Raw genomic sequence first — 23,389 nt, forward strand, 5'->3', positions numbered from 1 at the left:
TTCTCGATTCGTGACACGTTTTATGAAGTAAGTGGGTCAAAATATAAACCATCCTTGTTGAGCTGTGAAGTAGAGGGATCTAGGACGGGTAGTCCCCCCTTGGGGTGAAAAGAACAGTTAAACGTGTGACAACTAAAGAAATACGTTGTGTATATATTACGATTAGGAGCTCAGTCAGGATTAGGTTTTCATACATAATAAAATGTAAGAAACTGAACCCATGACATCATCCATATCACGTGTAATTTGAGACAGCCAATCACATAGCTTTATTTTTATGACCGGACAGTTTAAATTGTAAATAACTTTGATTGGTCAGAAATAGAGGCCCTGCATGGGTTGAATTCTACTTTTCGTGGCTTTCAGTGAACGAGCTGTTGGACTGTGAGTGTTCATACAGTGCAGCCAGTAGAACAGTCGGGGGAGGTAACCTGCTGCGTACGTTGATGAATGATCTACCTTCACGATAAAAATCTCCAACCGCCTGGCTAAACATCCAAGTCACGAACTGCCAGTGGAATATAGCCACCAAGTGCACTCTGACATTCAAGTTGCTCTCAATGATTCACCGCATTCTTACCTCGCGGGCTTAATGACCTGTCGGAAATTAAAGATGCTCTCAATACACTGAAAAGTAACGGCGAGGTGACGTTCATGATTTTGTGAGTGCGTCACACAGATCACTTGTGTCAGTTGTCTGGAGCTGTTACTATGTCAACACGTTCGTGTGTGTGTGCGCGCACACACATTCATACTATAAAAAAGGAAGTTGAAAGGACAGATAGACGTACAGAGGGACAGACAAGACAGGAAAGGAGCAGGTGAACCACTCACCGGCTGAGACATACTCATACATATGAGTTTATTTTACGCGATGTCCCAGATATTATCTCGCTGATTAGATAACACCTTATTAGAATATGGCCTTCGGTCTTTGATAGGCTATTGAAAGTAAGAAATCAGGATTCTATAATCTCAAGTATATTTTCCTTGAACGAAACAATGAATTCAGAATAACTGTTGTAACAAACTAATTTGCCAGCCACTCTTAGCTTAATTTCATAGGTTTCTTTCGCATTTAGCTGGTGCCGGGAAGTTACTGAAGCATGTATCTGAAGCTCTCAAAACACGTGTTTTGTAACTTTTGCACTGGCGGTGGTGTTTTAGTGATGTCCCCAGTTTGAATTAAAGTCAATCTACTTGTGTGTTTATAAACATCAATGCATGAATTACTAAACACTTTGGTCAGAAAGAGCTGACATCTGTCTCTAAGCTTAATTTCAGTTTTGACTTATTTTCTACGATCTCCATTCCAACAATATAATAACTTGATTGGTAAAATTACACTTTCTCCTTGGTATCATCCACATGATATTAAAATAAATCTTTTGTCTATACATAACCATTCACATTGTTGATTTAATAATAACTGAATATATTACAGAACAAGGACTAGGGACATGATTACAAAATCACACTTGTTCACATGTGAGCTGAACTGCAGTGGCCTAGATTCTGTCTTACTTTTTATTTTATACCAGAGCTTGGTTGTTAGGGCAGTCTCTTTGTTTGCATTATAACTGTGTTCTTGTTGCCTGTTCCCAATTTAACCCTTTACAGCGAACAATAGCGAGACAGTTCAAGAAGCAGTGTGCAACTACACCCTCCCTGCCCGCGGTTACACACACCGGCAAATGTTGGAACCGGAGTTTGACAAAGGTTTGATAAAATCGTTGGAAGCTTCTGGTCGAGACCTGGTTCACTTCTTTAGTTCCGGACAAAAAAATAATTTGTGCATTCTTCCGTCCATCCACCGCTAACCAATTGAAGACGAGGGAAGAATATTTACTCCGAAATTGGATGAAGTATCCGATGGAGACAATTAGTTCTTGGCTGGTCGTTTAATGCAACTTTGCTGCACCCTGCAAACCAGAAATAAATAGTGAACTCGCTTGACAACGTCAACAACGCCATAGAGTTAGGACCGTTAAGATCGTCCCAACGGTCCACAAAGATTGGTCAGAGGATTTTGATATTGCAACTGCTTCTTACATCTATAGCAGTAACTAAGCATTTCACTACTTGAAAATATAACTTTTCACGAAGAGGGAAAAAAAGAGTAGCCTTCTGAAAACAACCTCAAGCGTGACAAAAATTGTATTTCCTTTTTCACTTGCACAATATAAGCCTTGTGTGGCCCTTGGTTACAGGACAAACAATCCACACATTGGGCCTCGTGCATTGGAAATATTTCAGAGAGGAGGATTTTATAATTTGTGCTCTTCATCTAGAAAGAGCTGCATATCTTTATTACATTTCACTTGCATTTCCTTCGACAAACAAAAATAAATATAGTGTGACTGTACTTTTTCTTCGTTTACCATGGAGTATTGTCGATTCTTTAGCCATCAAGCACAGAACCAGGATTACTAGACAATAACTGTCAAATGATGAAAATGAAGCTTTACCTCAAAAGAAAAAAAGAGCATAATTTCGACACACATTATCCCTGGCATGCCAAGAGTTAATATTCTACAGCAGGGACAGTGTTTATGGCAGTGTTGCCCACGTCAATGGCGCTTGCTTCCAGCCTCGCGGTCTACAGTTGCACGCAGCACAATGGACAGTAATTTGCGGAAATTGCTCACCGGTTTCACTGCACCGTAATTGTGCATTTTCTGAATGCTTTTGTGTAGATAATCGTTGCTGACATTAGAAGAGCCGAACGTGATACGTCTTTTGTCTCGCAGGAATTGGGGGAAATGTAGTACAGCTTTTATTTAGTTGTGCTTTAAATAAATAAATTAACTCGATTTTGTCACCGATTGGTTGATTTATTGAATCGGAAGATTCTTTTACCTTGGAGGGATTTAAGACCGTTGGGAGGACGGTGAAGAGGGTTGTCGGGGGAAGGGGTTGATGGTGGTGGTGAGAGGAGGAGTGAGGAGAGGAGGAATGCGGCGCTACTTGGGAAAAACCCTCGGCGTCCAGCCCTCGGAACAAGTCACGCGCAGAGAGAAGCAAGAGCTTGTGTCACAGGAGGAGGTCTGTGCTTAGGAATTTAGAATCCTCACTGTTATTGGGACAAGCAAGTGTTTTATCACCCGACAACCACCCTCAAACACACACAAAATGGCACAGTGTGTGTGAGTGGTGTGTGTGTTGTCACTCCACATTACCTTAGACAAGATTTAAAGGATGATTTTAAAGGACAGCTGCAGTCACTGGACAAACATGTTGCTTTGACTAGAGTCTGATGGTCTGTCTCGAATTTGTTTTTCTTTTTATTTTTGTAGACGCGTCTGTAAAATAATCCCACAGTTCTCTCTCCCAGCGACGATAACATCTCCAGAACATTCCAAGATCTGTGAAAGAGGTCACTGACAGGTTCAGCGAAGCCAATACTATTTTTAGCAAGGATGTCAAGGCCGAATGATCCTCGTTCTGAGATGAACCCCGGGAGCAAAGCTGGCACCAGGGGTCGAGAAAGCTGAGTCACAATTCTACATAAATCTTGTGACGAGGGGACTGGCACTGCAGTTATCACAAAGGTTGCAAGCACTTTCACTTGCAACGCCTTGATAAAAGTCGTTAACACACGCGCCATTTGAAAGCACAGACCGATTATAACCGAAAAAAAAGTGAAATAAAGTTTAAATATACGTGCATGAGGTACACGATAAGTCCCTTCGAGATACGGCTGGCATACAAGAATCAGCTCTTGAGATAGAACTGACGAAGGTTGCAGAGGTATAAAAAAAATAGCTGCGGGATGGAGAGAACGAGCAGGAGGAGGAAGAAAGAAAACAGAAAGAGAGTTATCAGTGCAAGTAGGCCATCTGTTGCTAGGCAACGTTCGCTATTTCACTGTGTGTGCGCGCGCACAAGCACTCGTGTAAACGCGTTTAGGATGGTGAGAATGTACAATCGCAGTCACATGACCTATATGTAACTAGATACAAAACAAACAAACAAAATGTAATTTTGAGATCGGCGTGGTTCCAAACATCAAGACGCCTCACCTGTCTGCTTATCTTTGTCAGCAGAAATGAACCAACCAAGTTAACCCACTCATACGGGATTTCATTGACAGATGGTCACCCCAACCCACCTTCTTCCTGGAGACTAAACTTTAGGTCCTACTTACTGTGTGGTGCACAAACCTGTTTAAACTGTGAGGCAACAACAGCCGCTTAGAAACACGGAGCCGCTTAGCACACAAAGGCCAGACAGTAGTTGGAGTGGAGTGGAAAAGAAGAGACTACATAAAAGTTTTAGCTTGTGAATGAAAACAGATCTCTTTTTCTTTTTATTCAAAGTGGGGAGCAGTTTTCTTCTGACGACTGGGTAAAGCCCCGCGCAACAATCTGAGTAAATAACACCTCTCTGTTCTCGAGATTCACGCCTACCAGTATTACCATGATGTCGAACTCGTGACATCTTTTGTACACTTTATGTGTACAGTGACACCCTCTTAACATCTAGTCCAGCTCTCCTATTGGTTAGAGTCGTTACAACGAAACGTTATCCACGAATAATCTGAAGGCCGTTCTGTTGACCTTTTCTCTACATGTTTGTACGTGTGTATATCGAAAACGGAAAGGTGGGGGAAGGAGGAGGGATGTTTAACCTCTTTAGGAATTACCATCTCGCACCGATCTTTACACAGTAATAAAACCTGCAGCCAGCTACAAGAATAGCTACTACTGTATAAGAATGACAAAAGAAGGAAGATTATCAGGCTTCTGCTAAGTTAATTCTGGGGTCAGACCCCTTCAGATTTTTAAGTTCTTCGCCCAATGAAGGGACACGAAAATTGAAGGAATGATTAATATCTCAGCCACCACCACCACCAACTTGTGAAGGTGTCGAGTAAAACTGAGAATGAGCATTACTGAGTAGTACTCATCGTACACTTACCAACAGCCTCTACGTATCGTACAGTGTACATGTAACAGAACACGTGCATGAAATATGAAAACAACTGCTGCTTTCATTACTTGTGGTATCGCCAGGCCGTTGTCCACTCGCCATGATTCATGTTGCGTGTGATTACCACTTAGGTAGCCGCCCACAGAACTGGGTTGAGTCCTAAATGTTAGTTCTAACACTGGTGTGTGTCATTTCACACAAGCGGCATAATCGCTGGTCGTTTGTTGTTCCTCCTATAGTTGCTCCCCTATCCAGCCCCTCTTTCATCTCACCCTTGACCTATCACCTATTTTCCCGGCCATGTTTAAAAGGACATGAAACTGTAACGAGGGTAGCGAAGGACATGAAAGCCTGCGTGTTCGTGACGGAACAACGATTTATGTCGGTTATCGTAATTACCAGACATAATGACCAGGTAAAAACCGTTTCCACTTAATTACCCTTGTCAGCAGGAATAAAACTTTTTTTCCCACATGGGCTTAGGCTATCTTGTGAAATGTTTGGAACAGAAGAGCGTCGTTAAGCAACGAACAACAAAAATGCGAACAACAATAAAAAGAAATAAACAACCGTCGTTTGTCTACAATGGGGTTACAATTTCTATAGTTTTTGTTTACCGAGACCAAGTAGTATGCGGTAGCCGAGACATCATGTTGGTATTTGCTGTCCAGTTAATCAGCTAAACTTCTGTGATAAAAATCGTTTTCTCCCAGAACTCCTCACTTTTTTTCTAATTCAGGGAGAAGGAATTACGCACACTACCTGTTACATCCCTCAAATATCTCCAATCAGTTTGTTTGTTCATCACATGAGAGCTGGGCTACCAAGATGGCGTCTGAGATCATTTAGTGATCGTGACCTTTAAAAATGCCGAGACCACTTTATATCTCAATTATATAGTCCTGATATACAGTCCCGGAGGATGGGTGAGTTGTGAGCTGGGGGGAAGGAGGTGGCGGGCTATGAGCCAGACATGTCTTTTCTGCTGACTGAGCCAAAACTCACCTCCCTTGTCTCCGTGCAGACATTACTATCAAGTGAATCTACGAATAGGTCAGACGGCACTACATCCCACCCCAGCACTCATTTTGTATATAACCGGCGTTGCTACAATAGCAGAAGACAGAACAAGAGACAGAATAAACGTTTTGTCTGCTTCGTTAACATGTGTTTGGTGTCCCAGAAGACTTTGGCCGCGTCCTGTTTGTCATTTCAGCTCGCACACCACAGCACTTGTCGCCAGGTCGGCATGGAGATCACGTGGAACTAATCCAGTAATGCTCCTTCGCTGCATCGCTCACTGTCGAGGTGCAAGCGGCTCGGCGTTTAATAAAGTTAAAAGGTTTCCCCTCCAAGCCCCCTCGCTTGTATTATTTGCACGGGGAGCAAGGCGACGACAGCCTGAGACGGACCCTGCTAGTTCTGCCTGAAGCCCCGGGGTCAGAGGTCACAGAGTTAATGTAGCGCCGAGAGCGTGGTCTGTAATTCGAATACATCATAAATGCGACTGAAAAGGGCGGGAGGACGGAAAGGGAGATAGTGGGGGGACCATGGCTTTGACCCTCGTTAACTGGAAACGTTGAGAAACAATTGACAGCCGTTTAATGGATGTTAAAGGCAAACCGGAGCTCAGAATTGTTTAAAGGTTGTAACACTATGTGAATGATACTGACTCCCAAAGTATGAGCGAAAAAACTCTCGTCCATTCGAAAGTCTTTGGAAATGGCAGTTGTCTGGTAGGTTTTAGAACACATTACACGTGACATAGATAATACGCTCGCGATTGGTCAAAGGCTTATTTGCTTATGCTCCAAATTCTCGCACTGGCCGAGGCCATCAGCAGTTGGAATTAAGGTGAATCCAAGCGTGCTTTTTTAATGATCCACAATTCAACCTTTCAACAGTCAATGTAACTGATTTCTTTTTACATTTTCAAATAAAGTGACCTTAACCTCTTGTTTGAAGCTTTAGAAAGAAGTACAGCAAAATTGGAACACTCAATATTTGTTTTAAAGGACACTTGCGGACTTCGATGGTAGTCGCCTTGTTGGATGATGCCTTGTATCACGTGGTTAAAGAGACAGACAGACAGAGAGAGAAAGTAATACAACATGAAATGCTAACAACCTCACAATAAATGAAAAAACAAAACGAGAGCACCAAAGTTATCACAACAAATATTTTATTACAAAGCACGATGTACATAGGCCTACAGCTTCAAACTGCTGGTCAATCAAAACTGTTGATGAGTAAAGAATTGTGTTAGCAAGATGAAACTGGGGGAAGTAGGGAGAGGTGGAGACGAGGGGACAGAAATGAGTCTCTATCCAAATCGTGAACCACATGAGCTCAGAAGATTAGAGGCGGGAAAAAATCTGAAAATACTTTACTGCTACTGAGCCGCTTTGTCGGGGGAATGGACAGCTGCTGAGTTGAGCCTGGGAGGAAAAGGGAAGTGTGCCTGATTGACTGGTTCCTGTCATGCGCAGTACAGTAGAAACAGAAGCACCAGTAGAATCAGTGAGTGTATTCTCGACAGTACACTGTATTGCTTCATGAATGCCGAACATATGAAGACACAAATTTGAATGTTATTCATGAGACACAAAGTCAGCTTAATCACAGCGACCACAATTCCTTCCCCCAACCACCACCTTTATTTTTTCGACTGATTTAAAAATAAAGAAAATTTCAACAACTTTCAGTATATTACCACAAAAATACCTGAACAGTACATGCTGATTAGTTATCGTATTGTTTACTGCTAGTAAAATAAAACCGTTTTCTTTGGTTTGAAAATAAATAAAGTAATTAACCTAAAACAAAAAGATGAAAGCTGAAAAAAAAACCACAGATATGAAGTGATCCGGTTGTTCGTGTGTTGCCTTGTTGATTATTTTCTGTGATGAAAGTCCACTAAATGCATGCTAGAAGAAATAGTTGATGTGAGTGAATAACGGACATTTCATCAAAGCGGCAATAACATAAAACGACAAGAAACAACCACACAAGCTGCGAGATAAAAGAAAAAAAAAAGAAAAAAAAGAAGAGGAAGACGAGTACATCTCCCACCCATTCAAAATGGAAGAAAAAATGTCACTGACCCATATGATGCAAGAACACTGACCTATTTAAAAATAAAAATGAGTTTAGACAGAAACCAGCCATGTTCACATCTTCTAACATTTCCGAGCACTGGTATGTGTGAAGAAGACAAAAATATAGTGCAGTCCAATGAAAATACATACGGAGGGATGCTGTTCTGCTTAAAACTCACTTCAGCGACCAATCTTTTTCTCAAATAAAAACTTTCATGAAACTCATCTGAGTAAATCCATGAGGACAGCAGGAATCAAACGGGAATCAAACCTCTGGCTGGTAGAAGAAATTGTCAACGAAAGCTTCATAGTCAAGTCTTTCATCAATACATGACAAAAAATGACATTTGACTAAAAATGTTTCGAAAATACAAGTCATTATGGCTAACAGGCATTGATTCAGAACAAATACACTAATTAGCTACAGGCAGCTACAAGCACCAACTGTGACCAAGAGAAAAAAAAATTTGCACTATTTTACGATAAGCGATGTAAGCTAATAGTGCCGGCCTCTACTAGCAATACACAGGAGGCAGCAGACGCTTCTTGGACAAGAAAAATTAAACTTTTCTTGCGAAGATACGAACTTCTAATTACAAGCTATAAAGAATACACGGTTAAAAGCAAGGATAAAGTAAGCACATGAACTATAACAAGCGGAGAAAGAAATCTTCCTCCCCTCCCCCTCCCTCGCCACGGAGACACCACAAAAAATTCACTCATTCCATCTTTGTAGCTTTTAAAGTCCCGAGAGACTAAAACATACTCCAAAACAAAGTGCATCTGCCACTCACTCATATTTTCCTTTTTTTTGTTCCATTGAGTTTGTTTTTCCCGTTCTTTGAGGGGTAAAAACACATTTTTTCATCTACTGTTTCTCTTCTACCAAAAAAAAAGAATGCCTTGAAAATTCTTTGTATATTTCCATCAGAGGCAAGTTACATCAGCCCATTCTTAAAGGTCTAGTAAGGAGCAAACACTTTTTCTAATGACTGGATAAAGTTTAATGCAAGATACGATTTCTTAAACTCTGGATGAATAACTTGTTTTCGAGATGCACGCTAACATACACCACTTGGAACAGAAAGAGATAAAACTTTATCTTTGCACACAGATGCTTTTATTAGCATATGGTTCCACCTCTACCATCTTCTGAAGCCTGGACAATGATTATGAACCTATGTACATTCCTGACATAAGTGTTGTTGACTTCTTTACAGCGCTTGTACTTTTGAGAACGTAGAGGGTATTCAGCTAGACTGGGGGAAAGGGTATGCTGCACTAAAGCTTTACAGTCGTGACACGTTTACACCTACTAGACCTTTAAAATTCCACTTCCAGTAAAAAGACGATCGTATGGTGCAACTGAGGACCTGTATACCAAGCAACATTGTAGTGAAGCGTTTATGTTTCCATAACCAAGATTTTAATTATGAATTACTTATCTCCCTTTTTTTAAATCCTGCTTATTTCCCCAAACTCCCACCCCGCACAGTACTCGTTTTGCTTGGTTTGCTCAACTACTTGAGGCTTGTCAGTGGGAGACAAACTGTTGAGCGTTGAGCTGCTACACCACTTCAACATTGACAGGAAAAAAAAAATGTTACCTATACAAAAAAAAAAATCATTTCTTTGTCACAGAACTAAGAGTTTTATCTTAATATTAAGTTTTAGTTAAACTACTACAATTAATAAAGCTTGTAGTTAGTCCACTTCAAAAAGACAACCGCAGGCTTGCCAAGTCCAAGCATACCACAAACTGTTTCTTCTCTTTTTATTATTATTATTATTTTTTAATGTACACGAACGCATGAAGAACCGGTTGAGGAGGCTGCCACCAGGCTGGTGAGTGTGGCCTTTAGATGAAGATGAAGCTGGGCTCCACCTCCGCGTTGCACGTGCACGGCTCGTGCTGCTGCACCATCTCCCAGGTGCCGTGGCAATGCTTGACATCCACGGCCTTCCATGATGTGGTCTTGGCGAAGACTCCGTGGCCCATGCAGCGCATGCCGATGTCCGGTTCATGGCCACGGGCTGGCACTCCACGCACACCTTGGTGTCGGCCTTGAGAGCAGCCGCCCACTCCGTCTCCTCGCAGTGCTTGCTGGTGTGCTTGATGACGTACTTGCCGCAGTACCTGCAACCAGTGCACGGACACGCGCGCGCACACACACACAGACCATGATAATAGTCGCTATATCTTACTAAATACAACATTTTTGGGGAGTGAGGGGAGTAGCATTTATTTTGAAATCTTGTAAGGGTGCTAGTAATTGCTCGATCTGTTGGATCCGTTTTGCAGGTAATAGTGGATAAAAAAAAATAATAATAATACGGTCATATTGTTTTATCTGTTCAAATAAATTTCTAGACCTTCCCAACCAGTCTGACAATGTCTGACAATCAGAGTTATCTGCGCTCATGCTTCAAATGTCAGAAGTCACCTGTACCATAACTCACGTGTCTCAAAGTAATCTTATTGAAGCTGGACCTGTAGATGTTTGATTGGATAAATATCTGCCTCTCTCACTTTTTCTTATTTTCTTTCCCTCACTCACTCACTCCCCTAAAAAGAATATTTTGTAGTCCAAAAGGATTCTGCGGTTTTGGCAAATAACATTATTCAATTGATTCTACCAGTCTTCTCCATCGCCCTGCACTTGTATCCTCTCGTCGCCTGTTCCCGATCAAATACTGTATCTATCTTTTCGAAAGGTCATCTCCTAGAAAACCCCAGGGTACAATCAGTAACAGTGACATCAACAGCCGTGTCAAATTTTCTATTTTTCTCTTATTTCTCTCTCTTCCCTTTCTCTCTCTCTCTCACACACACATGCGCACAAGAATTCCTCCAAAGCTGGTTCATTGATGTACGTTTCGTGTTTCTATTTCTACCCTCATGGAAAGGAAAGTTTTAAAAATAATTGATTTTAAAAGTTTTGATAAGATCTGTGACTTCCCATAGCGGCGATCTCACAATTATTTATGAACAGGACTGTGAAGAGGGCGGATATTAGATAGACAGAACGCCTACTGACCATCCCCAGTATGACCCAGACAAGATCCGAACCAGGGACCACACAATCATCACTGTGTCAAGCTTTGTGGCTCTGGGTTCGGGAACCGCGCCTTTCTTCATTGCTTCTCTTTTCCTTTTTTCTCAACCACTTTTTGTTGTTTTCTTTTAACCACTTTAATTTACTGCTTTCTTCTTCTCAAATCTTTTTTTTCATGGCTTCCCTCTTCTCGACCAGTTTATTTGCTTCTTGCTTCATCTCAGATTGTTCTCTTTATCCCGATAAAGTAGTGTTGCAAAAAGCAGCTGTCCGATTACTCCCAGTGGCTCGAAATGCGAGCTTTATCCGCTTAACCCCTTCAATTTTGTTGAGGGCAAAGAGATTCAGTTTTAAAAACTAAAAGGACCAGGAGAAAATACAGTATAGAGTCTGAAGCTAGAAAATTTGGGAGTGAGAACTTGTCTCCCTTTTTCTCAGAACAAACCGATAAAAGCTGATATTAGACTTGTTCCCTTGGCAACAAAAAATCCTCTTGCCCTGCGCTAAACGCCTCTATAGACAACCTCTCACCAACATGTCGATCTACCTCTCTTTTATCGGGTACAGATTAACAAGGGCAAGGGGAGAGAACGTGCGTTGGACACCTGGATAGTGCTAATGTATAACGGGTGGAATGGCTCGCCTGTTATGTTCCACTCTACCATATGGTATGGTCCTTGTCTTTTGTCCAAATATGTCCTGCGTCTTTCCGGGACATCATTCCCTCACTCCCCACCCACCCACAAAAAAAGGTAAGGAATCAACTATTGATTTCAAATAAAATAAACTTTAAAGGAAGAAATGATAATGTATTAATTTTTACTCATACAAAAGGGTCTCTCGTCAATCGTCGGTTGTTTCTCTACTTACGTGGCTCTCGTGAAGATTTGGTTAAAGTATCGGTCGTAAAGATTCTTCAGGATCCCCTTCCAAGGATCGAACTTTTTCATGGAGCGGTAGAGACCAAATTCCATTGGCAAAATGCGTCCAACCTCTGAAACAAGCAAAAATACAATTGTTTCATAAATGTAAATGCCTCTTGGCGCTTCCTCCATCTACTTTTTCAAGTAATCTAATTTGCATTTCAGTCGCCATGTCTTTTAAAACCAATAACTGATTCTTTCCAGCTTGGCGGGTTTAGAACCGGTAATTTCTTTATACTTTCCGATGGAGATTAATTTTTTTCTGCTTTCTCAGCCACTTTCTTCCTTTCGCTCATCAAACTCGCTGTCGTCATCCCCGGATCTCGCGAAGTCTCGGGGAATGTCAGTGTTATCAGAATGGCGATCTCCTCGTAACACACGGTAATCCCCGGCCAGATGACTACTTTTATTTATTGCCCAACACGGGGCCGACAATGCCCAAAGGTCATCCATCCTTTCGCGGCAGCGTCACCTGTTTTTCACCGAGCGTAAATCACGCGAGGTTACCTTCATTTCCAGGGAGCTGGAGAGAGAGAAGAAGTGAGCGGCGCTAAAATGGATGGTTGGAGAGCGGGTGAGGGAAGTGAAGGTGAAGGATGATCGCCTCCCCTTATCTGGTGGCGGCAGGAAGCAGGGAGGAAAAATCAGCTGTCACGAGCTGTGATGGACGGAATCGATTTTGCCTGGCGAATAAAGCCACCACATTACCGTCAATGACGATCACTTTTATGTAAGACTGGCTCCGGCTTTCAGCCCCAGTCTTCCACGGAAGTCAGCGAAAAGTCAGCAAAAAAAAAGAAGCCAGATTATGTGCTAATCTCACAGGTTTAGAATTCCAAAATGCAAATGGGAAGAAGAGGTCGTCTATTTTCTTTTTTCAGCTTTGTTTTTTTGTTCTCCTCTTTTTATTCTTAGCTTTGTTTTATTTTTTGAAGAGCGAAATGTTGGGCGAGGGGAGTGTGAGAGTTGTCCTTGTTCATTGGGTTTTTTTTTTTCAATTTGCAGGACTCATAGTTGTTATTATATAATAGTCTGTGATACTGCAATATACCGCACTCTGATTGTGGGATTTATCAATTGACTTGACACCTGATAGTGTGCTCACGGTAGTGTCAGGGAGTCAGAGCACCAGCTTCTTAAGTCCATCAATTTGCCGCCATCTTCTCCTTGAAAATCTCCCTTGACCATGTCGGCAGTTGACCTACTGTTGTTATCAATTCCATTTACTGTTGTTGTACTCTTCTCATTGCTTTACAAAGCAGAATGCTTGTTAACGAGTGTCCCACTATGAAACTAATAAGCTTCTTCTTCGTTCCCATCATCCCTTTCTTCTTACATCTCCAATTCTACTTTCATTTCTCTCATCCCTCGGTTACATTCCCTCTGACGTCACACGAGCATCCATTTTAGCAACGAGGCTACAAAAAAATTAATTAAAAAAAAAAGCTACTTTAAACTTCTAACTTGTCCAGAACCAGCTTGAAGGAAGATCACTGCCTGCCACAGGGAGCAGATTCAAAGGACACGTGCCGTTCGTCAAGGGTCAGCAAAACTACAAAAAGGGTTGGACGGGAAAGGGGAGAGAAGTCTTAAAAAGTCGGATTTTGTAGACCGGACTCTCGGCGCCAATGGCGTGTTTGCCGAACTGAATTGAAATGCGTGCTGATGCTTTCAGAGTCAACAACCAATCAAACTGTTTAAATTTAATGTACGGCTTGGCACGCCTGACTAGAATCGCGAAACCCTTCTTGCTCGCCTGGGTGACTGCTGTCTTGCACGCGCTGCAGCATCCAAAACAATCAGTCCGTCTGACTGACGACAACGAGGCTCTTGCTGTTTGCTCGCCAGTCCTTCTCTTTGTTCGTCAGTCAGTCCCAGTCGACACGGGCGTTCCTCGCCTCGAAGCTCCAGTTTGTTCCAGGCCATTCTCACCTATTTTTGCTCACCTAGAATATTGTCATCGTTGCGAAGAATCACCGTGTAAATATTTTCAAGCTTCGTTTCCCCTTTTGGAGACTTTGAATAGCTGTAGTTATGAAGGGAGGGTGAGCTGTCGTCCTAGAGCAACATGGGGAAAGAGCAAGCCTCTCGTCTCCGTGGTGTTAAACGGTGTCCAGACCCCACGATTAGTTTAATTTAATTGGCTTACCTTGCAGTTCTTCCTCCTGATGCTCCACATTCAGCTGCTTGCAGAATTCCTCGTCGAAGCCCACGCAGGCCCGACGCTGCTTCAGGGTGGGACAGTGCTTGCCGCCGTTCTCCGGGTACGTGTCCACCTTGCGGGTTCGCCTGCGGGTACCGTACCCACACGGGTTGTCGCATTCCGTCCAGTCTGACCATTCGAACACAGTGCAGTCTTGAGCTGCAAAACAGGAAGAGAGAAAAGACCGAAAAATGATTTTGATGTCAATGTAATTATGGACTGAGCTAGCTGTTCATGACCCTCAAACATGAAGGGTCAACACCAGCGTGTGGACAGCACGCGCACCCGTTCTTTGATGTCTAACATGTCAGCTATCCCAGCTGAACGAAGCGTCTGTGGAAGATGACTTGTGGCTGCCCTATAGAGAACACGGAGACTGGAGACAGGATAAGGTTACTGACAGGATATATTTATTACGGAGACAGGATACGGTTGCTGTGGAAACACTGACAGGATACATACAGTTATTCTGCGGAGACAGGACGCAGGATGTGATTACTATGGACAGGCAGATGACAAGATTAGACTACTATGGAAAATGGTGATAGGATAAAGCTACTGTGAAGGCTGATAATAAACTACGGTTACCTGTAAAGGACTCACATGTTAGTTAACATCAGGACAGAAGGAAAGAGTTGATATGTTGATGTTGTCAATGTTTTGTCAAAACGGATTTTTACACGCACAGAAATCAAACGCACCACCCTATGCTGCCTGTTCCTTCAACCACCAATACCTTCCTAGTCACCTCAATTCTTCCAAAAAAATTTTCAAATATCAACCCTATCTGGCTGTCGCATTTGTTTGGACACACTCCTCATCCTATACAACGACACTACATTACGGATTTCCACCGCCACTACCCGAGATGTTTTCAGAAGCACGTTCCTTTCACACTCGTTTACAGAACAAAAAGGAATGAAAAGAAACTGCATGTATGCACTTCACAACTTCCAGTAAAATGAGCTCCAAAAGTTGGGGTACTTCGAAACTCGAGACGGGTTGTACTCCATTCAACTGTTCTTTCAATCGGTAGAGGGTAGGGAGGCGATGAGGGTCTGGTGTAGGAGGCGGGGAAAACATGAGAGATGAATGTGCGTTTTAGAGCGAGACGGGTGAGTCCTTGGCGGGTACGAGAAATTGGGAGGAGTACAATCCCACCTTTAAAAAGTCCAGACAACACATGTCTGTACCCGTATCTGGCGGATACAACTTATGAAACGGTCTGCTGCTTGTTATATGCCTTGAGAATGTTGTGCTCAGGGCCGGGGAGTTGAGGTGAGAGTTGAAAGGTGGAAGGTCGTGGGCTCGAGGGTGAAGTACGTATCAGAAAGCACATACGGTGGGTGTTCTTCGTGCTGCGGTCTCACCTAAAGAACTTATGGCCCAAACAGGTTTTTATGTTGCTTTTTTTCTACTCTGAGAGGGGATCGGGAGGAAGGGGGCCATGCCTCGTGAAGAAAAATACATCCCGGGACAGCAGGTACCTGGTTCGGACATCATCATATCGACTATAAATTAACAGTCATACATTGCGGCTTTTGGCAGACAATTTCTCCTTTATCGTCAATCAGTCCTGACGCTTTATATAGACACCTATATTGCTGATTCCCTTGTCCAAACTCCAAAAATCTTTCCTCGCTCCACCGTTGTGCTCAAGTTCATTTCTTTTTGTAACGAGACGTGAACCGAAAAAAGAACCAGACTCGGAGGTCAACTGGAGAAAAGCTTGGTTACTTTTTCTGCTCGGGCGCGCGTTTGTTGTTGCAGCTGGTGCAGCTGTTGTAGCTATGGTTTTTCCATCAGTTTGAGGCAACATGAGTGTCTTCTTTATTCTAGACGGGTAACAACAGCATGATCACCAATCTTACATTTAATTAAGGGTTCTTTGGCGGTTTGAAACTGGTATCCAAGACACACACACATACAGTAACGCACGTGCGCCCACACTCACACACTTTTGTATTTGCATTTACATAAATGTGTCAGCTGCGTATGATATTACCCCAGTCAAAGAAAAACACCCTTCTTTGGCTCTCGTTCACCAGGTACGCCACCACACCTGGCAAAGGTATGAAGTTGCAGCCGCCGGACCTGGCGTGAGGCGGTTCACTGGCTGTTGCTGCATGCATGCGCTGTCAGACACACAGCGGCTGGGTCTGCGCAGTTAAGCCCCCTAGGGTCTGGAATTTCAGCTTTGCTTACAGATTCTTCCCTTTTTTCCTCTCTTTCCCTCTCTTATAATAAACATTCCCTGGTCTGAGACCCTGTGTTTTCATAATTCCAACAAGCCTGCCGCTAGAACGATCTCAATTTCTTTCTAACCCATTTCCTCCATTCTTCGCCGACGCTGACGGAGATAATTAGGTCAGCAAAGGAAGTACCCGCTTCTACCCGCCATGTGGTGTCAACGAAACAACAAACGCATGCACACGTGACGAAGGCGTGTGAATGAAACTGTGACAGTTATAGCAACAGCCACACTCGTCCGCCCACTAATTTACATCTACATGTATGTGTTGACCGTCTCACTGTTGTCCCTTGCATGGTAGGTGCAGAATACTGAATGGTTTCCTTGCACGAGCTCCCATTGATTGCATGTTTGCCACACGCACTGTTGTCCTCACTAGTGCACCCTGTGTGAGTTGCTGATCCCTTACCACCCGAGTCGGTACCCCTGGTCTGCATGCGTTGCCCTGGTCTCACTGATACACATCAGACAAGCAGATGCTCCTTTTCAGACTCAGGCCCCAATGTTCGGAGTTCTCTTCCCCCTTCTCTTCAAACCGTCCATTACATTCGAAGCATTTAGGATGCACTTAGGCTCAGCCCCCCCTAGATTACCCAAAGCCTGTTCAAAACATGTTAGTCTCATAGTTTGGCAAACCACGGTTTCGATTTTGTTGGTCCTTTGCAAACCCTTTCAGCCCAGTAAAGGGGTTGTTGGCATCCATTTGATCTTTACCTGTGGACCTGAACGCGGACCAGGTGTTTTGAAGTCAAATTTCATACATACTTTAAAGAGTCAATGTTAAAACACCCATAAATAATTTAAACCTTTAATAAAACAGAAGTCAACCTTTAATTGCTTAAGTGCGCTGAGAAACTGTTAACACAGTTAAGACAGAGTAAAACTGCCAATTACTAATTATATTTACTTGGTGTAAAATCTACACGAAAAGTTCAAAAGCTTTTGTGTGCTGAGGGTAGGTGCTTTCTTTATTTTATTACAAATGTTCATGAGCAAACAGCTAAAATTTCAAGCTAGAAAACCAGAAACAATTGTGAAAATCAAAAGCAGCTCAAAAATATCCTGAAAGGGAATGTTATATTTGCAGAAACACACCTATCTGGGGAAAAATCTTCCGCGGTCTTGTGTAAAACTCTTCTTGTCTTTCTTTTTTCGTATTCTTTAATCTTTCTTTCTTCTTGCATTTCTGTGTTCACTCTATTGTTTCTTCCTTTCAACGCTTTACTCAGAGGTTTTTTTGGATTTCAATGAAGACTCTGCTCTCATAAAGCAGTTCAGTCCAGACGGGAACGGTTAATGGGTTTAGCTGGGTTCTTAGGTTACTGGTGCGTGGCACGATATTCCTTGGAGAAATCATGTGGAAACCTTGTCACGCACCAAAGGACCGCGAGCCAGTGGTGATTGCGAGAGTCTGTACTATTTCTGTCTTTCAGGAGGCAGGTGCCAGGGTGTTACTAGGAGCATTGTGTGAATACCTGTCCAGTCACTAGCACCGTACTTTCTCATTAATCTCATTTACACCTGATGTTTAGACAGGGTCGGTTTTTATATGCAGGTGCCCCATGGTGCCTCCACAAATGTACTCCAGGTGATAAAGAAGAATGATTCTGGTTAAAGCTCATCCATCAGCTGGGATAAACAAAACTATTATATCATCTTCAGGGGGTGAGTATAACACAGCTCTGTAGGTACACGTGCACTGTTCTTTCCCAATACACTAAGACTAACGGACAGCAACATTAGTGTACTCGAGTGTCTAAATATCATCCATAGACGAGACTCGTGTAGTGAAAGCCGACGACAACACTGCACCACTGTGCACCCCTTTAAAACTGTTTAATTATTCTTTTTCTATGCCTGCATGCTTCTTGTACAAGTGCACGTGCAGCCTCGTTCTCACACAGCACCGCAGCATTTCCATTCAGGGTCAAGGCTGCGAATGTGAGAACACAAGAGACATTTGTTGAGAACTGTTGTTTATTTAACGGAGGGATGGCGATAATCGTCCACACTCATAATGAGTTTCAGCGATCGTTAAAGGCGAACACGCGAGACAGAGACCTTGAACAGGCGCCGCAGTGTTACCTGAAAAACGCTTTTTTAACCGTGACCGATTAAGTTGTCAGAGTACAAAGTACGCTCTACAAAGAGCTTGCCGATCCTTTTTAGCATCCCGGAATGATATATTTCCATTTTCTAAGGCACAGATTTATCCATGGATAATGCACCTGTAATCTAGGCCCCTCCGGGAATCACAGGAACAGAGAGCAGTCGACATAAATTGTGCCCATGGGCTCCACGAAGACGATCCGTTATGAAAAGTTTAGCTCTGTTCCACTCTTCGTCGTCTTCCAGTTCAAGCAAAAATATTTACAATAATAATAATAAACAACTTGCGATGTGCCTCGGCACACATCTCTGTTTAACAAAGATATTTCTGTCGAGCATCGTTTACGCTTCAGTGCACTGCCATCATTCTTCCTCTGTGAAAAAGAATTTAAAGGTCTCTAATCGTCGTATCTCGGTGGTTTGTCTGTTGGCAGGAGAACTGTAGGTGTGCACACGAGCACACGGACGAGCACAGACACACGCACAAATACACGTCAACTCTCGTCGACTGTCCAGAATATTTCTCACAATCACTCGAATGCTTATATTCTTGGTCTCGTGTCGCTAGCTGACATGACATCTATATTATTATTACCTACTGCCCTTATAGCTCATTTCAGAAAATGATATATTGCTATAGGCACTTTTTTCTCTTTGGGCTGTTTCTTACGAAGGTTACAGGCTCACTATACTAACAGGGAGCAGGTGAGTGCAAGGAAAATGAACGGAGAAAGATATATAAAAATAACAACATGCGTCGAACTGTTGTGAAAGAGATTGAACATTTGAATACAATCTGGGCTGGCTTAAATAAGATGGCCACATACAGAATTAGGAAACCTTTGTTGAACACTTACACGACAACGGGTAAATGAAACACATGCAGCACCGGTCACGAGAAATCTTTAAAGACTCTGTGTGTGTGTGTGAGCGCGCGCTCACGCGAGTATTTTGTGGAAAGAAAAGGAAACCGGGATTCGTAAGATAAAAGATTATGGAAAAGAAAGAGGGAAACTGTCTCAACGCTCTGCTGGCCAGTAAATGGGCCAGTCGCCCAAATGAGAGGACTTCTAACGGAACACTATAAAGATTCTTAAAATAAAAAAAAACAGGTTTACAAACAGCCAGCTCGTGTGTTCCCTCAGTTCACCTCGTCTTATGTTTGTATACATTATGTACAATCGCTTATGTCATATTTTTATTTATAGGGGAAGAAATCGGAATGGTTCAAACAATTGTTACTTAACATCGTTACTTACCTAATAATAGTCTAGACACCTTATCTATATGATATCTTGCTAAGAAGTATGGCATGCGAGTGGGTGTTACACTGTGACACTGCTACCTGGTGTGTACCTGCTGCTGTTGTGTCTCTCTTACCCAGCAGTTCGTGTAGATGTGCAAATGTCCTAGGATATGTGCGGTTATGAACTGAATCGGTTCATTTTGCTGTTGGCCTTTTCCACTGATGTGTGGTAATTAGCCGCCACTGCAACTTCTGCTAATGCCACATCCGTGATAAGCATTTGCTGTAATTATCAGTGTACTTATTTATAGCAATTATTATTAGTGGTGCAAAGAGTAACTTCACCGGCCTTGCGTGTTCCGAACTGTACTTGAGATGCTAACTGCAGATATGGATGTGTGTAGACAGTTTGTTTTATAATATATTTACATTAAGTCATCCCCAGCTCCGTTTTTCGAGGTTTACCAGAAGGTCCAACCCACAACTCTCAAAACAAACAAAGCGGAGAGTTAGAAGGAAGCGGCACGAACACGATAGCAGGGTCTGAGGTGGCTCCTGATTTTGTCTCCATCTGCAAGCTTAGTTATCTCAATGTCTATCGCTGACATCACTTTGCCTCGTATCACCCTACTTATGTCCCTTTGCTTGCCAAGAAATCTTACAGGGTAGCTCTGTCTGTGAGCGAGACAGAGACAGGGAAAGAAAATATGTTTCCAAATGACAAGTGAAACGTGAATGAGATAGTGTTGAGAAAATAAAAGTCAAAGTTCAAACGAATAGTATTAGATTCTTCAAGCGAACCGATCAGAAAGATTATATCTATAACCAGAACTCCTTCGGGGGACGCTAATACACAACAGTCTTAAAGGACAACTCGAGTGAAACTCTTTTTTCTTTATGATCGGATTAAGCTATTTTAAAATAAAATTCACGGGCGTTCGCAGCTATTATCTTTAGAATTTTCTAAATAAGTACATCTAGTGTCGAAGAGAACGTTCAGCAACAGTACAGTGTGTCCTGGCTTGTTCGATTTTACCGAGGATTGCATCTTTTTTCTTCAATCTCAGCTCATGCAGATGATGCTATTTTTGTAAATACTACCCTTTCGTCACTTCCTGTTTTCTCGACAAGTCCAATGAGATTAAGGGAAAAACATTAATGTAATATTTCTCGTGCTTCTTCATAATAAAATACCATTGAAATATGTTTTTGTGATACTTTCCAGCGATGTTGTTGAGCGTTCGTGTTTTCCTTTAAAAGCACTTCGTTCCAATGCAGCAACTTCAAAGGGTTCACTATTTAGAAACAGCACCATCATATGACTAGCAATTTCTAAGCTCTGTGAAAGAAAAACAAAACCAGATAGATTAGAAATAAACAGTATAGCTCTGAGAAGTCTTCCAACAAGATTTCCGGATCCCAAAACAATAGTTTCAAACTCTCGAATCTTTCAATCACATTTTGCATGGTGCTAACGCGGAAATCTGTGAAACTAAAGTGCAAAGAACAAAATTTCCTTAATCGATCCAACTACAGTTTCACAGTCTTTGATTCTTATACATGCTCTTCAAAGCATGTGAATAGTGATAACCTTTAAACACGCGCTTCGAGTTGTCTCCCATGGCTAGTTGGTAGTCACGACGTTTAACAGTCATTCGGTATGATTGAATATAAACTAAAACAACAGCCATACATGAAAATGCAATGGACAGCTTTTTAAAAATAGTTTTTGAGAGTTTCGCTTGTTTTTCAAGTACATTTCAACATGTTAACAACACGTCTAGTCGAAATCGGACGCAAAAGTATAGGTCACGCTCTAGGCATTTAAAGGTCAGGAGAGTTCAATAGGATTTTATTCCGAGTAACATGACCTTTAAATTTCCATCAGGCGTACTTTTCCCTGTCAACGTAGGTTGTACTATGAGCACCCGCAAGGAGGATTCAACTTTAAAAAACCTTGATATTATATTATGTAATGGAGGCATTATTATGTAATCTCTGCCTCTCTCTAGTTCTCCTTCTCTTCTCTCTCACAAAGACGCACAACTTGTGGTTCGCTCCAGCCCTGAGTATTCGGATCCCCGGCTCCACATTCCAGACAACTGACACGGCCCATCGCCATCAGCAGCTTGCGAGAAGATTTGCCTTCTGCACGTCCTGAGGAAAAGCAGATATACTTCGTAGGAATCCTCCCAGCCAGCCTCGAGCAGACCTGCTGCCATCCTGAATGCACACATATGTACCCCGATACCCTTTGCAAGCCATCGCCATCCCGAGATCAGACTTTGCCGGCCTGCCTGTCGCGCCTGAAACTACCGTTATTAGGAAGATTGCAGGCGACATAGGAGAAGAAGGAAGATGGCACGTGCACACGCGTGCGTGAATGCAGGTACAGACACGCACCTACACTCGCACGTGCACGCACGAAAATAATAGTTTCTTGTAGCGTTATTGACAGGATCAACGCTCTGGTCTAGAATGTTCTGCAGGCTACATGATATGGTAATTTACACAACAACTACAATCGCACTCTTTTTGCCAGCTCAGAGCAAAAGGGATGAAACTCCATCTCTCTCTCAACTCTACCCCCATCCCCTTCTTCTGAGTTATCGTACCTGCGTGATTAAGTCCTTTTCTCGCGAGATGACGTCATGGCTCGCGCTAGATGGTTGACGTTGCAGCACTGCACCGTACTTGCCGGTCATTAACGTCTTGCTGTGAGTGCCACACAATCAGCCTGCAGTGCAGCGACTACTGGCCCCTACAGAGGTCATATGTCGAAGGTTTCCATTTTAGCAGTGCTCCTGCTTCTTCGGTGACCTTTTGATCGAGTGCGAACTCTCGGTAACTACGTTAAAGCGGTAGCAGTCAGGGACAACGGTCAAAACCTTGTAAAATAAAGCAGTGACAGAGAAAAGAGAGAGAGGTGGGAGAGCGAGAAACACTACCGCAATTATCTTCCCTCTCATTCGACACGTCATGCACAGTTGCCGAACCCTGTTGCCCAGCTACACGGTACATCAAACGAACACGCGTTTGATCATTTCGCAACATTGACCCAACCGCATCGATACGCTTGGCTCGAGCAAGCGACCGTTCGAATGTTGACAAAATTTCAAATAGAGGCAGAAATTAACTCGGCGACGACGGGTACCCTGACTAATCACACAATAAAAACCTAGGAGCCATCAACTTTTTTATTTAAAAAAACTTACTTTAACCCCTTGTAGAAAATGATTTTTGTATTAAGAACACGTTTTTTTCATTCGTTTTCGTGATATCCATCTTGCTTCGACGACCCTCTATTTTTGTCTCTCTATCTTTCACAATCCCAAGATACCCAGTTATCTTATAAACAATTACCTTCAAAGACACACTAAAAAAGTCTTCTATTTATAATTTCCAGCGCTGAATCACTGATCCTTACACAGCTATGTTTCTCAGTACTGAAGCTCTGAAAGCTGGAAGCTTGTATCAGCCATGAAGTTATTTTAAACACTGACCGCCTCTAGGACAATCAAGACATTGACAGACGACATGGTTGTTTTTATTTGCGTGTCTAGACGGCATG

The 23,389-nt window shown here is 42.6% G+C and overlaps 1 protein-coding gene across 1 annotated transcript in view; it reads right to left on the reverse strand.

Annotated features, from left to right (window-relative positions):
• Positions 1–9,754: 9,754 nt before the first annotated feature.
• LOC112562321 (somatomedin-B and thrombospondin type-1 domain-containing protein-like) overlaps positions 9,755–23,389 on the reverse strand; it is a 36,579-nt gene continuing 22,944 nt past the window's right edge. Inside the window, 4 exon segments of the mRNA XM_025235512.1 lie at positions 9,755–10,049; positions 10,052–10,167; positions 11,957–12,080; positions 14,159–14,371. Coding sequence (XP_025091297.1) covers positions 9,889–10,049; positions 10,052–10,167; positions 11,957–12,080; positions 14,159–14,371 — 614 coding nt within the window. The 3' untranslated portion in view covers positions 9,755–9,888.

Source organism: Pomacea canaliculata, linkage group LG4, assembly GCF_003073045.1.
Source record: "Pomacea canaliculata isolate SZHN2017 linkage group LG4, ASM307304v1, whole genome shotgun sequence".
Taxonomy (NCBI): Eukaryota; Metazoa; Mollusca; class Gastropoda; order Architaenioglossa; family Ampullariidae; genus Pomacea; species Pomacea canaliculata.